The 16299-nt window shown below is 40.3% G+C and overlaps 1 protein-coding gene across 1 annotated transcript; it reads right to left on the reverse strand.

Annotated features, from left to right (window-relative positions):
- Positions 1-6743: 6743 nt before the first annotated feature.
- Positions 6744-16107, reverse strand: LOC142376998 (uncharacterized). The gene is made up of 5 exons (XM_075460704.1): positions 15637-16107; positions 13125-13197; positions 11733-12008; positions 11446-11574; positions 6744-8712 (listed from the first exon to the last, which is right to left on the reverse strand). Exons 1-5 carry the CDS (start codon positions 16105-16107, stop codon positions 8663-8665), a joined length of 999 nt encoding a protein of 332 aa, XP_075316819.1. The 3' UTR covers positions 6744-8662.
- Between the last annotated feature and the right edge of the window lie 192 nt (positions 16108-16299).

Consider the following 16299-nt stretch of genomic DNA (forward strand, 5'->3'; position numbering starts at 1 on the left):
TGCAGCCTTTTGACCGGAGGCCAGTTCCCAGCCGTCACTGGGCAAGAGGCAGGGTAAACCCTGGATGGGCTGCCCGTCCATCACAGAGCCACACAGAGACAAACAGCCATCCACTATCCATGCTCACACTCACACACACTCACTTAGAATTCACATCTTGTGCTCGCAACAAAGAGTATTAACTCTGTAAGTAGGTATAACCGACGTTGTTTTATTGAATCATTTCATATGTAAAAGGATATTTACACAAGGTAGAAATGATAAATTAGTCTGATTGAGTTAAAATAAAATCCTCCAACTCCTCTGCAGTGAGTTCTAATAGCAATGAGGAGCAGGGATATAAATATACACACATGTTCTTTACTGACGTCCTCTGTGACGATTGTCAGCATATCATCAATCTGATGTTGACTCATATGAACGTGTGAATAAGATCTTCACATAAGAAGGTGGAGAGCGAGATTCTCCTACTCTGTATTCTTTTGAATCAAATTAAATGTCCCCAAAGCCTTCTGGTTTTCTTTTTTTTTTTAATCAAAACCCACTTTGTGGCCTTGTTACAGCTCGACTGCAGTTTACAGGCCGTCATTTCTCAGCAGTGTTTATATTCACATCATCATAGTTATTGTTCTTGGTGCAGACGGCCCTGAACACTGGAATACATGCAAATACAGCTATGTGATAGTATTTCTATGTATTTTTCTGTTAATGAGAAGGAATCATTAACATGAAAATATGTTAACAGGCCACTCTGCTTTCACTGTTCTGAATAAGAGCAGAATGAGCTACATGCAGCTTCATGACCACAACGATCTTATTTCTCACATTACAACAGAGCCACCAACCCAACCAAAAACCTTTGTTTTACTGTTTTAACCTGATCAAAGCTGGTCTGAGCTCCTAAACTGGCTGAAATAAGTGTGAACCATCTTTGTCTACAACTCTGCTGGTTCAGACATAAAAGATGCAATCTCTGAATCTGTGATATCTGTGAATGCTTTCAAAAGTCAAACATTATGTGGAGATTAAAGCATCCAGGCTCTGCTTTTAGGAATGTATCTAACATCCAGCTACCTCAGAGTTGACCTGACTGCCATGTTTTAGTCTCCTTCATCTTTCTGAGACCTGTTGTTCTTCAGTATGCAGCATGTGTGAATCTTCTCTGCTTTCAGCTCTGACACATGACTTTAACTTTACTCCTGCTGAGATCTGACAGCATGTGACAGTCTGTCTGTAACCAAGGCTTTCTGCAGCCTGAGCTGAGGCTGCGACTGTCTCACATGTCATCAGAGAATCTACATTTTGTGATGGTCGTCATTAGAAATCTGTTAAACAAACGTTTTATCTGCTTAAAAATCTTTACGTCTCTCTGTGCTGACAGAAGCACCAAGTAACAGCAGCTTGTGATGTGACCTGACATACAGCTGTTAAAGTATTATAACCTTTGCAGCTCATGTTGGAAACTAACTAAGAACTAACTACGTATTCTGCATGAGTACAACTTTCAGATGATACTTTAGATTTCCAGGTTATGTTGCTACTTCATATTTAGAGAAATATTGTGCTTCCTACTCCACTGTATTTATCAGACAGATATGGGATTAAAATACTGTTTAATACTTATAAAAAGGTACAGCTTTCACTGACAACACAGTATTTTCACTCTGTAGTAATACACAGTCTCTCTCTCTCTCTCTCTCGCCTAACAATGTTCAGCCTCACAGCTGCTGCAGCACATTAAAGTTATAATGTGAAAAAAACAACGATTATATTGTTAAAAATTATTATTTGATTAGCATCTCATTGCTTTACTGAATTGTTATATTTTTACTGCCTTAGAATGAACTCATATTTGCTCCGTTGGTCCTTCTACATTAGCCTGGGCGAAAGCCGACTGTTGACTTCGTCAAACAGTCTGGAAAAACCTAAGAGGAATCCGTTCCCATTGGCAAGCTGGAGTCACGTATCACAGAGCTGGAAAGGTACTCAAGACGGTGGAATCTGAAGCTACACGGGGTAACCGAACAACTGGAAGACAAAAATGTGCGTCAAGAAGTCATCCGTATCTGCTAGGAGGTGGCACCAGAGGAAGGCGAACGTCTCCCTCATACCATTGATTCCGTGCATCGCCTTGAAGAGAAGAATGGCCGCAGAAGCATCACCCTGCAATTCTGCTCACGAGTGGTGAGAGATGTTGTGTGGATAGCAGCAAAGGGGTGTGCCTTCCTCCAAGAAAACAACCTGCGCTTCGCGGAGGATCTCTGCAAAGCTGACAGGGAGTCGAGGAAAGCGTCGTGGCCGTTCATGGAAAAAGCCAGGAAGAAGGGGAAAAAAGCCTACTTTGTAGGCGGCCGTGCCTTCATTGAAAAAAAGGAAATTACTCTGCAGGGAGGTATCATGCCATAATGCTGTCTCCAACAGGTGATTGTTCACTGACTGAACTGTTTACACAAAGTTTTGCGGGCCTATATGTTGGCGCCTTTATGGTTCTTAGGCTACTTAAAAAAAAAAGAGGGGTTACGATGCTGTTCTCAGGGCATCTCACCAAGTTACTAGTTCCAACTTTGAAGCTGTACTTACCAGTTTATTTTTTTGTTCTGCATTCACTATTTCTCTTTCTTCAATTCAAATTCAATTCAATTCAAAAATACTTTATTTATCCCAGAGGGAAATTAAATGTTGATGTAGCTCAATTAAATCAAGGAGTTATTATAGATGCTGATGGCTGTGGGCAGGAAAGATTTCCTGTAGCGGTCCGTTTTGCATCCAAACTGAAGAAGCCTTTGACTGAAGAGACTCTGTTTTCTGATAACAGTCTCATGGAGAGGATGTTCAGGGTTGTCCATAATTCTCTTGATTTTATGCAAAATCCTTCTTTGCATTATTGTCTCCAGAGGTTCCACAGTCGTCCCCAGAACAGAACCAGCCTTCTTTATCAGGTTGTTGAGTCTTTATAGGTCCCTGGTTCTGTTGCTGCTGCCCCAACAGATGGCGTAAGAGGAAATGACGCTCTCAACAACAGACTTGTAGAAGATCTGCAACATCTTGTTGCAAACCTTGAAGGACCTTAGCTTCCTCAAGAAGTACAGTCTGCTCTGTCCTTTCTTGTAGATTGCTTCACTGTTGTGTCTCCAGTCCAGTCTGTTGTCCACATGAACACCAAGGTATTTCTATTCCTCAACCACCTCCACTTCTTCTCCCATGATGGAAACAGGGTTTGATCTGACCCTGTTTCTCCTGAAATCTACAATCATCTCCTTTGTTTTGTTAACATTCAAGATGAGATGATTGTTCCCACACCATGCCACAAAGCGGTCCACCAGCTCTCTATACTCAGCTTCTTGTCCATCTCTGATATATTAGTCGGTGGTTAAAGTTAGTTTCTTGCTGTTTTTTGCTGGTTAAACTTCAGTTTAAGATCTTTGTAACAAGCCCCTGATCGTCTCTGTGGGCAAATGTTAATAACCCCGTGCGTAAAGTGTGAAATGTCTCAATCAGCCTCGACTTTTCCCCAGCGCACTTCTGCACGTTACTGTTTGCCGGAGGACAGCGTGCCAAAGAACACATTTTTGCGGGCCTTCACTTCAGAAAGTAGCACCGACATCTCGCTTTCCGTGAAGTTCTTCTTTTTTCCCGTCTTATTCACTCTTTTTTCTTTATTTTCTGACAGTACACAGAGGGGAATCGCAGGTGCAGGGCTCATTTAAATATGATTTGCGTATTTAAGTAGGGGCGTGGACAGGGAGGAGTCGGGTGCACCGACATGTGCGCTCAATTCCACGTTGATTGGGATGTACAAACGAAATGTGCTTGGATTGATGCGTGCGCACAGATTCGTACATCCGACATTGGGCATTTGGGTTTGAGCGTACGCCAAGTTTCAGTAGGAAATCCACGCAAGTCGTTGTACATGAGGCCCCTGGTCAGTGGCGGAACTACACTTTTTTTCTTGGGGTAGCAATGGGGTGGCCAAGTGTTTTTCAGGGGATCAATGGTTTACACCACACACAAATAAGTTTATGCGTGTAGCGTTACCGGGTATTTATATACGTATTAAATATAAGGATTTATGAGATGTTCTTACAGTCTCAAATAAACCTTACCTCGAATTTAGGGGCACCACCGACCTAGGTTTTGACTTAGTTTTAAGTCACAGTCAGGTCGGAAAACTGTTCGAAATCTTACGATCCTGGTGTTAAATTAATATTCAATTAATATTCAGTCACATATCTCGCTACTTTCGTGAAGTTCTCGTTTGGTTGGACAGACATTACGTAAAGAAAGCATACGACACAATCTGTGATTATAACATATATATATATATATATGAGCTGTTTATTACAATGATATGATCTTAGACATGAACCTTTAAACAAACAGGAGATGCATTGAATATGGGTGATTATATAAAACACTTAGTGAATATAAAATAAAATATGGGGAATGGGGAGATACTGGATGTATTCAAATAGTTTGGGTTGGCTGACTATTTGAAGCTAAATACTGACATTTCCGATTAATTTATCATTCTGTGAAAGCCTCGAGACATCCATCAAACCCACTTTAAGGTGAAAACGGGTCGGTCTTACTGTGCTGAAGTTCTGTTCAGTCGGTTCGGACCAAGGCAGCGGCCACGCGGGGTCCGAGGGGACTTCTCTTCCGCTCTCTGGGCCTTCCTGGCTGTGGTGGCTGACCTTTTTAGCTTTTCAGTTGCTTCTCTCACCGGGAAACGGGGACGATGATGTCGAGGGCTTTACTGTGGGATGATCAAATCCATCGTTGTGTCAGAGTTGGTCCGTTGCTGCTTTCTCTGATGAAGTGAACTTAAGTTCACAGAAGATTAATAAAAGGTTGCTTGGAGTTGGCTTTCTTGGTAGGAAAAGGTGATGATGGCGTGAAACAGCGGAGGTTAGGACGTGCGACGTAGAAAGACGTGGATGGCGAGGGACGAACACAAACACGTAAAACGTGCATCTTCAGAGTATTTCAATCTGTTTCTTTGTTCGGATCTTTCTTTCTCGTCTCCGGGGTCTCACTGGGTTCTGGAGGGTCTCCTCCGGTCGTCCGCTGCATCGTTATCCACACGTCCTTCCGCTCTCTCCTGAGATTATGGGAAAACTCCCAAACTCCGGCGAGCTCTTCTCTTCTGCTTAAACCATCTCTAAAAGTCTCTGAGCAGCTGTTTTCTGCTCAAATCTCCTTCTGAAACTCTGGGTTGGAACCCTTCTGGAACAAGAGCCAGGGCACAAGAGCGCAAGAGAGCAGACGCCTCAAGCGAGCCAGCAAACGAGCACAAGAGAGCCTGTGTTTTCCGCTGTTCCGGGTTTTGACTCTCGGAGGCGGGGCTTACACTACTTTTCCAGCCAATGACATGCTTGAACTGTGTGCATGTCTCTGTAAGGTGATCTGTGCTATATGGGGGATTTCTGGATGAGACAAAGAACTCTGTGTTTCTCCATTACTCCCATCTCATAGAACATTTGTCTCGGTGATTCTGAAAACACCACATCTTGTTAAGATATGCAGATTAAAGATATAACATAGACTTGTAATATAAAGACATCAAAATAACACACATGATAAAGACAATTATGACTTTCAAAATTCAGATGAATATCTATGAAATCGTGACAAATGAATAGTGAGCCATAGAATATTCATTTTCTGTGTTAACAATGGGGACACTAAACAAATACCAAATAGATACCGAAGGGACATCGTTAGAAGTTACTAGTTGCATATATTGTCCATTTTACTGAGTCCTCTGGGATTTATATGTTCAACTAATCAACACTGCAGACCACTAGGGGGCAATGTGGTTCCATCAGGCAGGTTGGGCATTTTCCACCAAAATCAGTTCTTTGTCAATATTTAAGCCAGAATCGTACAAATTGTCTCTATATGCGTCTTGTGATCAAGCGGGAAACCTGAAAGAAATTGTACACGGTTATCAAACACATTTAATATAGTTTTAAGATTTAACTAAAAGTGAGTCTTCTCAGTTCATGTGTGTAGCCATCTGGTCGGATTCCTGGTGAAAAGGGGTGTTAAAGTGTCAACTTTCGAGTTATGGTCTAGATAAGATAGTAAGTCTCCCACTTTTCAAGAGTGAGTTCGACTCCCCAAAAGCTCTTAAGGGTGTTGTAAATTAGGCAGTTTCTGTCTCTTTTTCCTTTGTGGAAAGAAAATGAAGATCTGGTTTATATCCACATACGTAAACATCCCCCACAGGAATGTTGGTTTTGTCAAAGTTTGAAAAACTCTTAATCCACACGGCACTGTGACTGCTACATGCGCTAACAGTAATGTGGCACCAGAAGAACATCAAACCATCTGTTAGTAATTGAGTAATGTATATCTGTTATTATTATTGTCATTGTTTTATTATTATTTATTCCTATATGGACTTACGCATGTTGTTCTCTTGTCTTGTGTTCTTCTTTGATATGTCATGACTTGTGATCATTTTTGTCTTATACTATATATATATATATATATATATATATATACACACACACAATTTCCAGGGACTACAGATGAAAGATATGAAGTGATTATTTCTGGTGCCTTGACAAGTTAATTAATGTGTATTGATCTTTCTTATATAAACCTATAAACAGTAATTTCAATTTGAAATAATGTTTAAGTAGCCGCATATTAAGCAGACAGAAGATGCCATTTTGAGTGCAACTTTTAGTTTATTTATGTACAAAATGAATATGGTGCATTTACCAACACCCTGATACTATTGACAGAAACTAAAATGCACATAATAACTGAGTCACACAGTTACTCAGACACTGGGTCTGTTACACAGTTACTCTCACACACAGGTAGTCAGTTGTTCACACAGTCAGCAGTCCCTCAATTGTCAGCAAAAAACAAACAAAAATCCCAAAACCAAAACAAAAAAGTAAACTGCCAACAATTTGACATGACATACAAAGACTGACAAGGTTTTAACTAAGCAAAACATACTACACAGGTAAGTAGGACACAGTGCAGAGCATGGCCATAACCAGAGACAAACAATACCCATCTTAGCTTCAACAAAGCATAGATCTTCTACCTTCTAGGGCAGGGGTATTCAACTAAAATTTAAAGAGGTCCAGTTAGAGAAAATTTCTCGAAGCAAAGGTCCGGAAGATCATAATGTCTAACTATTTAGTGTGATATATATTTAAGTAGCCAAGTAGTTGTATCAACATCTGCATGTAATCAATACCTGACGGTTAAATTAAATGAATTTAGTACAATTCAAAAACTTTTTGACAATATTTATTGTCACATAGCATAGAACTGAACATGTATGTATGACTGCAGATAAGTATAATGTTCTCGGTCATAGCAGGGGCTCCATCTGTGGTTATTTAAACCACTTGTTTTGGCTCTATTCCTCTCTTTGTTAACATCTCCTTTATGGCCAGGTAGATGTCTTCTCCTCTTGTACTGGTCTGAAGGGGAGTGACACCTAACAGGTCTTCACTGAACGCTTTCTGGACTGGTCATATTGGGCTCTGAGACCACTTATTTTCTGTTATCTCACTTCAGATTTGAGTGGGTATGTTTGTTCAAAACCTTTATGTTTCGTCTCATAATGGCGTTTCACATTGGCCCTTTTTATAAGTGCCACAGTCTCTGAACAAATGAGACACACTGTTTTAATGCTCCCAGTGGGAAGTATGAACAGAAACGAGTCTGTCCATTCCGGACTAAATGCTCTATTTTCGCTGTCCACTTTTCTTTTTTTGGAGAGCGCAATTTGTTACTTACTTCTCTACCTTTCTCTGGGTCCGTCGTCCGTTCCTCTCCCTTTCTCCGTCTCACTCCTGTTTCTCACCTTTCTTCAAGTCAGTCGTCTGTATATCTCCCTTTGTTTTCTCTAAATGTATGCTATCTATCGTCTTTTCATGTGTGACTTGACTCGTAGATTCGCAATGTTTACCGCCTGTAATGCACAGACTTGATTGGCTGAGTAGTATCACGTGGGATTGGTCTGTGCGTTTCCACAGCAGCTGAACTGCAAAAGCTGCGCCGGTTACAATGGAAGCGCTCCGTCAGGTTTTATCACAGCAGCCAAACTGCTACCGTAAAAACTGCAAAAGCTGCGCCGGTTACAATGGAAGCGCTCCGTCAGGTTTTATCACAGCAGCTGAACTGCTACCGTAAAGACTGTCAATCATCTAGGGGGGGCACTTGGGGTAGCCAATCAGATTTCAAGGGGGTCAAATGCCCCCGTAGCCACCCCTGTAGCTCCGCCCCTGCCCCTGGTCTTTGGATAAAAGCTTCTGCCAAAAGCATGAAGATAAAAATGTAGCTCTGCTTTTGTCAATCTGCTCTTTTGGCATATTTTCTTTATCCAAAATATCCATGAAGAAAGGGGCTGATGATGTGCATGTATGAGACCTAAAAGCTACAGCTTTTACCACTAATCAAAATGTGTGAGAAACAAACCACGTACCCAGAGACTGACATGGTGGCACTAAAAGAGGCCCTTATGAACCAATATTTAGAGACAGATGATTTAAAAAAAAAGGGAAATATTTGGGAGGAATTTCTGTAAAGCTGCACGCTTTGCACCATAAGACACCGTGTGTGTGTGTGATATGTGTTAGAAATACAGGAAGCTGCTCTAACGTGGAGGATCTCCATTGGCTTGGAGTTAGAGCTCTGAGGTACTGTTACAAGAACCGTTTGCCTTCATGTAGGAACCTGCAAAAGAGAAAGAAGAGAAAAGAATATCAGATTAAATCTTTTTTTTTAATGTTTAACAGTAAACAATTTTTCATTTATTTTTTTTAACAGAAGACTCAAAAGCTCAAATCTACACATAAAACATTAGTTAATGTTTTAGCTCCCAGCATTACTAACTTTAACCAAATTTCCATCAACATCTCAGCTGTTCTTACAAGTGAAGAGAGACAATTTTGTACTCAGCAAGAGGAGGGGCCAGGAAATAAAACAAGAAACTACCTGAAAATAAAGGATTTTCCTCACAATCTAGATGACGTCACAGAGGGGAAAAAATCTGAGGCCCAAAATATGACCAGCGTATGCTAACATGTCCTGGATGATGTGATGATAAGCAGACAGCAACAAATACAGATGTGAAGGCATTCAGGATGTGCAGAGGATGCGCTCACATCCGACTGCTTAGGCCACATTCAGAGGCTGTTTGGGACTCTTTTGGTCACATTTTCATTTAAGTCAGACCAAAAATTCCATCTGAGCCACAGAGAAGGAAGAAATACTCCTCTGATGTGACGCTGTGCAACAATGTTTTCTCAACATTTTGTTTTTATTTTAAATCTGTAAATCTGTGCATCTGAGGCAGAGAAAAGCCTGGTTATTAAAAGCCCTTTTACATACCCACCGCTGTTTCTCTTTGATAATTCACACATATAAGACAGAGGCCCCACATCAGTGTGTGCTGTCACACATCAAGCTGGCATCGAGTAATCATCTGAGTCTCCACAGTGTGATTGGACATGGGCCCTATATGACAGCAATGAGCAATGATATGCATCAGTCCCGGCTTGAAAGCCACGTGTAAATAAGTTTAAATATTTTTGCCCATTTACGTCGTACAACCCTCGGGTGCAGTATAACAAGGTGAACTGATGCAGTGCTGTTTTGGGATCTGCACATTTTTCTGTTCCTCAGCGCTGGTATATTAATGTGACATACAGCTAAATTAAAAATGGACCAGCCAGTAATGTGCTGTGCAGTATAGGGACGATACTGACAAGGACCAATGAATGGGAGGACTCAGATGCAGAGGGTAGCGTAATTCAGACAAGTTTTATTTAATAAATAAACAAGGGGGCTATGAAAATTACTCTCGAACAAAAAAGGAAGACAAAACTGACTATGAAAAGTTATAAAAAAAAAAAAAATAAAAAAAAAAAAAATCACTCCAGATGGAGGAAGAAAGGGATCTGTAAGAAAAGCTAAACTGAAAATCTCTCCTTAAAACTGGAGGCTATTTTCTATGGCTGAGGCACTATGAACAAAAAACACTCCTTAAAAGACTGGAGGCTATAACAATGAACTTCAGGTATCGCGGTAGGTTTCTTTGACTGTGAGCTATGGAAAAGGCCTGGCATGAACGAAAGATCGAAACACACTGGCTACAAGACAAAGGGAGACGCAGACTATAAGACACATGAGGGTAATGGGAAACAGGTGGACACAATCAGGAATCAGGGAAGACACTCCAACATGTGACACATGAGGATGGGCAAGTGACCTGAAACGAGAGGAGAGTTATTCTTCAAAATAAAACAGGAAATCGCAAGACAAAAAACAACCCCAAAATAAAACCACCTCACCGCGGTGTGACAGATACAAAACCAACAGATGTATTAAAGTCAGTAATTATCATCAATTAATGCTTCTTCCACTCCCTGCTGCAATAGTTTTATTTTATGTAAAGCACTTTGAATTGTTTGTACATGAAATGTGCTATATAAATAAATAAATTTGATTTGATTTTGATTTAACTGTGAGCAGATGTGATGTTTCTTTTTAAAGAGACGGCTCCAGAATAAAACTGCAGAGTCTCAACGCCTCAGTTTGGGAGTCTTCAGTCAGCAGAGGTCACTGAGCAATCATTTCACCCTCATTTTACTCGCTCACACTGCATCTATTGAGCTGCTGAAAAGTTGGTGAAAAAGAAAAGGTGCAATAACTGCATCAGGAAAATCTGAGACATGTTCATGTCTGAATGATGACACAGTTTAGGTCAGTGAGTGTATTCTGTGTTTTACAGAAGCATCAGGAGACCTGCTGATGTTCTGTTTGTTGCTCAACAGACACATAACTGCCACATAGGCTGTGTGTTCATCTGCATATCGAGTGAGTATCTCAGCCATCATTCGGATTATAAAGCCACACATGTACACACATGTGGTCGGATCAGCCAGGACGGATCACCAAATGTAAACAGGGTCTGAAACTCTGCTGTCATCTGTACATGGAGCCGAAGATTAAAACACCCTGATGCAACATGATGTCCCTCAACCTCTGCTCTGCACACAGCTCTGTGCCGAGAGGAACACTGTGATACAGAGAAAGTTTGGAACAACCGTGATAAGACCTTAAGATTACCTGAAAATGAGCTTTCATGTGACTGCAGCATTTACACACATCATGTAAAGACTAACTGATCTCAGAGTTCAAATGTGCATGTTAGAACAATATATTTAGTTCAAATATAAGAGCATTGTGGGTTTTATAAAACCATTTTAGGTGAAAATCTAAATAAGGGTTGGTGTCGGGTATCAGCCATAAAACGGGACACTTTACAGATACAGGAAATGATGTTTCAGTGGCTTGTGTAATGCAACAGAGGTTTAAATGTGAAAGGACAAAAACAACTGTCAAGAATGTGAAAGCATGTCTGCACATTACAATTATCTTGATACATTTATTATCAGAATTTACCTTTCTTCTTGCGTCGTCTGATGTATAATAATAAGAAAGCAACCAGAGCTAAAAGAGCAACATTTAGAACTCCAGAAAATCCCAGACCTATCCACACATCAGAACAAGGATGGAACTGAAACTGCTTGTCTGAAAAACACGACAGAAACATTAAATGAGTGAAAAGACAATGTAGAACAATCAAGACAAAAATAAAATGTGTTCAAGGCTGAAGATTATAAAACCAAAGATATGTATGAAAAATATTAAAACACACAAACATCAAATATCACACGTAGAAATGTCACCTGGCACAACGATCTCATCAACAACATGGCCGCTGTCCTCTTGTTTGGCTACACAGCGGAAGAGGTTGGTCTTTGTCTTTTTCACAGAGATCTGGAGGGAAACGTCATAGAGGCCTCCTCTGCGTGAGACCTGTGGCTCCTCAGCAGGAAGAATGTTTCCATCGCTGTCCTGCCACTCTACGGCAGGTTCTGAAGAAGCACCTGCGACGTCACACTTTAGCCGCACCCCGTCCTCTGTGGTTTTAAGTATCCCAACAGAAACCTTTGGAGGTGGATCTGTGAAAACATCACAATGCTTCAAGCAACTGTCGATATGAGACACAACATAATGAAGAGAGAAGGGGCAAAGTTACACCTTTTCTACTCTTTCCACTTGACTTTTAACAGTTTAACCTCCTTTGAGGAATTTTGGGATCAGTGAAATAACAAACTATATGTGACAGAAACAGTGCTGAAATGTTCAGTGCAGTTTCATTCATCAAACAAAAAAAAATCAATCAACAATAACTTAGATCATTAGAGACTGATCTGCAGAGCAGAGAGCAAGAACAGTCTGCACCTGACATGTGGTCATGTTAAGAGAAAGTGTTCAAGGAAATAAGGGTTTAAATAGTTAAAGTTATACAAATGACCAAAATAAATAGCAAGAACTGTGCAGAGCCTCCTGTTTCAATCAGATACATTACTGTAGTAACATTTACCCGACATCTGGTCAGTGAGGTCACCATTCCTAAATACTGCTGGATATGTACATAAGTAACAAAGCAACATACTTTATTTATGTTGATTACATAAGTTAAATGTTGCTTTGCTGTCACACTTTGTCATAATGCTCTGATCTGAAAGGTTTAGGCTGAATCTTTGAATGCACCCATTTAAATCATTTTTCTTTGCGTGTATATATATATATATATATATATATATATATATATATATATATATATATATATATATATATATATATATATATATATATATACACATAATAAAAAATAAAAAATATGTTCAGTATCATATTCAGTTATCTTGTGTATAAAAGTATTGGTATAGTATAAAGTATAGTACAGCAGGACGTGGAAACACTCAATATGTCTTGGCCTCACTAAGAGTAGCTATCCAAGCAGCTAAACAGGGATTCAGAAACTCCACAGAAGCAGATTCTTTCTTGTGATTTTTACTGAATCATCATTTTGTGAAACTGAAATACAAACACATACAAAACATGCATCAAAAATAGTACATGAATTACTATTTAGCTAAGTTACATCATGTGTTTGCTATGTCATTCAGAAAATACTTAGTTTTTAATTGCATTTTTAACCTATAAACATATGAATTATCAGCATGAAATAAACTAGAAGTATGATCAATTATGGAAAACAAAGTACTTACAGACGTTGCTTGAACAAGCATAGAAACATAAAAGGTGGCAAATGAGGAGTGGCAGACAATGCAGCTGTCTCCACTGCAGGAAAGATCAAAATGATTCCGTCACTAAGCTTCTGCAACTGAGTCGTCAAAATAAAAGTATCTCAAAATCGTTTTTATAATAAGAGTCATAATGACAAAGTAGGTATATTGGTCTTACCACAAGTGTAAACAATGAAAGTTGCATGAAAGGAAAATATTAAAATGTAAACATGACACAATACCTTCAGTTGTGCATTTGTTGTGTGAGTAACTCGTGTGTCTGAGTGGTTGTAGAAGCAACAAACAGATACCTTCAGTTGTCTTGTGTATAAAAGTATTGACACAACCACAGTTAGCCTCCTTAGCTGCCTTTTCTCTTGGTGTAATCACGACGTTTGTACAAAAATCCGTTCATACATCGAATGTCAATGAAAACATTTGAAGTAGTTTCTCTCCCAACATTATTTTAACGCTGCAAATAAGCCAGACAACGTGAGAAAAGCACGCCACGGGCACTTTAAGGACAGATCAGGACAAACCAGTGGAGACTTTTGAATAATAATGTCGCTGATCTCTACATTCTGCGTATTCTCTTATTGCTCTTCCCATTGTCCTGTGAAAAACAGATTTTTCCCACAGATGATTCGGTTTGATCAGTGACAGTGAGTTGAATAGACAGAGTATAGTTAGTGTTTTTAAACAACATTAAGGTGCCCGAGAGCATAGCATCAACTACTGTGGAGAATTCCTGGAGACTAACTGGGAAATTATATATTGAGCAGAATTCATTATAACTGAGTAATGGTCCTTCCTTATTAGCCAGCTGAGCCACTAGTAGGATACCATTTTGAACCCAAGTCTCGAGGAAGAGTGACCTGTTTTTAGATAAAATATCTCTGTTGTTCCAGATAAGGTATTTGTGAGGAGAGAAGTTATGTTTATAAATGAGCGTCCACGCTAAGAGCACCTGCTTATGGAAAGATGAGAGTTTTACAGGAAGTTTTTCAACATTGTAATTACAGTTTAAAATGAAGTTAAAGCGCAAGAAAACCTGATAAGGTATAAGGTTCCAGATAGAAGTTGGATTCTTAAGAAAGTGTTTAGCCCAATTAATTTTGAATGTGTTATTTAGGGTAGAGAAATCTAAAAAGTTAAGTCCACCTGATTCATAATTATTCATAATAACAGTTTTTCTAATATAGTGTGTACGATTTTTCCATACAAAATTAAGAAGCATACGGTCAATATCTTTACTAATTTTGTTGTCTAAATGTAAGGGGAGAGCAGCCTATGTCAGTCGGGATAATCCTTCAGCATTAGTAATTATTACTCTACCTTTTAGTCCCTCTGCAGCCACTGGTTTAGTTTTTTTTTTGTGTGTGTGTGTGTGTGGGGGGGGGGGGGGGGGGGGGGGGGGGGGTTCTATATAATTGGTGTGAAATTAGAGGAGCATCTTAAGTTTTGGTCTGGGGGACCTGACAGGGGAGGTCTGCAGTTTTATTTTGAAATGTGTGCCGTGCATTTCCGGGCCTGACGGTCCTGACAGCCAGAAAACGCCAGGAAAAATAATTTAATATACGTTTTGGTTTGTTTGTTTATTTGATTTGATTCTGTTTATTTGCTTTAGTTATTTATTTTCTTACTTTAGTTATTATTTATCTACACTTCATTATGAGAAAGTGGCCAGTTCCTTTACACACTCCTGTACAGTAGATGGCGGTATACACACTAAATGCTGTAACCCGCCAATAAACAGAAGAAGAAGAAGAAAACGCCAGGACTTCTCCAGTCAGGGGCTACTCGGACTTCTTGGAGGGGCGGCGTTTGGAGAGCTAGCTGGTCGACGGACGTGACGTAGTGGGGATTTGAATACGTGAGTTCGCAATTACTAGTGCGCCTGCGCGAAATTGACCTAGCAACGCAAAACGGTAGATAAACAAATGCGTGGATACCCGATCCTGCCTTCCCAAAGCGGTAGGACACTGAGCTGCACACCAGTAAACGAGGTAAATAAACGTCATAATTTGTGGATTTCGTAGTATTAGCAACGAGGCTGCTAGGCTTGCTAAATCGGTAAGCATTAGGCTACTGAAGAAAGCTAGTCTTTTTAGCTACGTTATATTATCATCTTTCTTCTCGGCTATAACCTTTGTTTACGGCCACTGGCCCTAACCTGACAAGCTAGCTGTGAAATCACCTGAAGTTTTCACCGGAAGTACTGGCGCACACACAAAAGCTCTCTCCAGACATATCTTTCTTTCATTCCGCCCAGATGAAATTTAATGCCATTCTTCGAAAATCGGCGAAATTTAAGACATTTTATCTGCCGGTGAACCCAAGTGTCCATTGTCCTGATAAAGATCTAGCCTATACCAGCTGTTGTGAGGCTTCACTTTGACAGCATTCTCAGTGGTTTAAGGTAAAATAAATTGAGGCAATTGTCACAAAAACAAATAGCATCCGTTTTGGTTAGTAGGGTTAGATGGTAATGGACTTCGTTAATCCACTTGCTTTCAAAATAGGAATAGGCTTTCCCCTCTTTGTAATCGCTGAGGAGACGGTCGTGTAGTTTTGTGGCCTTCAGATCTTTCCTGGAGCTCGGTTCACACACGCAGGGGGCCTCACAGAGCAGCCACTTGGCAATGTCGGTAAGGCCGACCGGAGGCCATAGTTCCACGGCGTCCTTTTCATTAATCCAACCTTCGGTCAAGTCAGACAATGGATCGGGCAGTTTCTTGCCTTTCACTTTCAAAAGTTCGGCGTATTGGATTGATCGTGCCCTGTCCTCTGCTACCTCGTCGGGCTTTACTGGCGTACGGTTCTGCACGGCGCAGTATGCTAACGCTTGCAGGTCGGCTTTCCTGCCTTTTGTTTTCAGTCCTCTGAATCTTAAAAAAGTTTTCAATTCTGGCACACGCCAGAACTGGATTTCATCCAAGGAAGGACCATCACAGTTGTCATCCATTACGGTACGAAATCTTCACTTAACTTATATTTTCACGCAACAAAACAGAGTGAGCAAAGGAATAGCATGCGCGTTTAAATGTATCCCGGGGCAACGCTGTTTTGTTTATCTCTCAAAATGGCGAATATTACCCATAATGCATTTTGCGCCGGTAATTGCGAACTCACGTATTCGTAGTTCGGAGGAGTTGGA

The sequence above is a fragment of the Odontesthes bonariensis genome, chromosome 3 (assembly GCF_027942865.1).
Source record: "Odontesthes bonariensis isolate fOdoBon6 chromosome 3, fOdoBon6.hap1, whole genome shotgun sequence".
Classification (NCBI taxonomy): domain Eukaryota; kingdom Metazoa; phylum Chordata; class Actinopteri; order Atheriniformes; family Atherinopsidae; genus Odontesthes; species Odontesthes bonariensis.

What these genes read in the sequence shown, in the direction of transcription:
- LOC142376998 (XM_075460704.1), bottom strand. Translation starts at nt 16,107, where the DNA reads ATGGATGACAACTGTGATGGTCCTTCCTTGGATGAAATCCAGTTCTGG. An exon ending in AAAGCAAGTGGATTAACGAA is followed by an intron (nt 13,198 to 15,636) that starts GTCCATTACCAT and finishes TCTTTCCTGCAG; the next exon opens with TGGAGACAGCTGCATTGTCT. An exon ending in TGCTTGTTCAAGCAACGTCT is followed by an intron (nt 12,009 to 13,124) that starts GTAAGTACTTTG and finishes ATGTTTTCACAG; the next exon opens with ATCCACCTCCAAAGGTTTCT.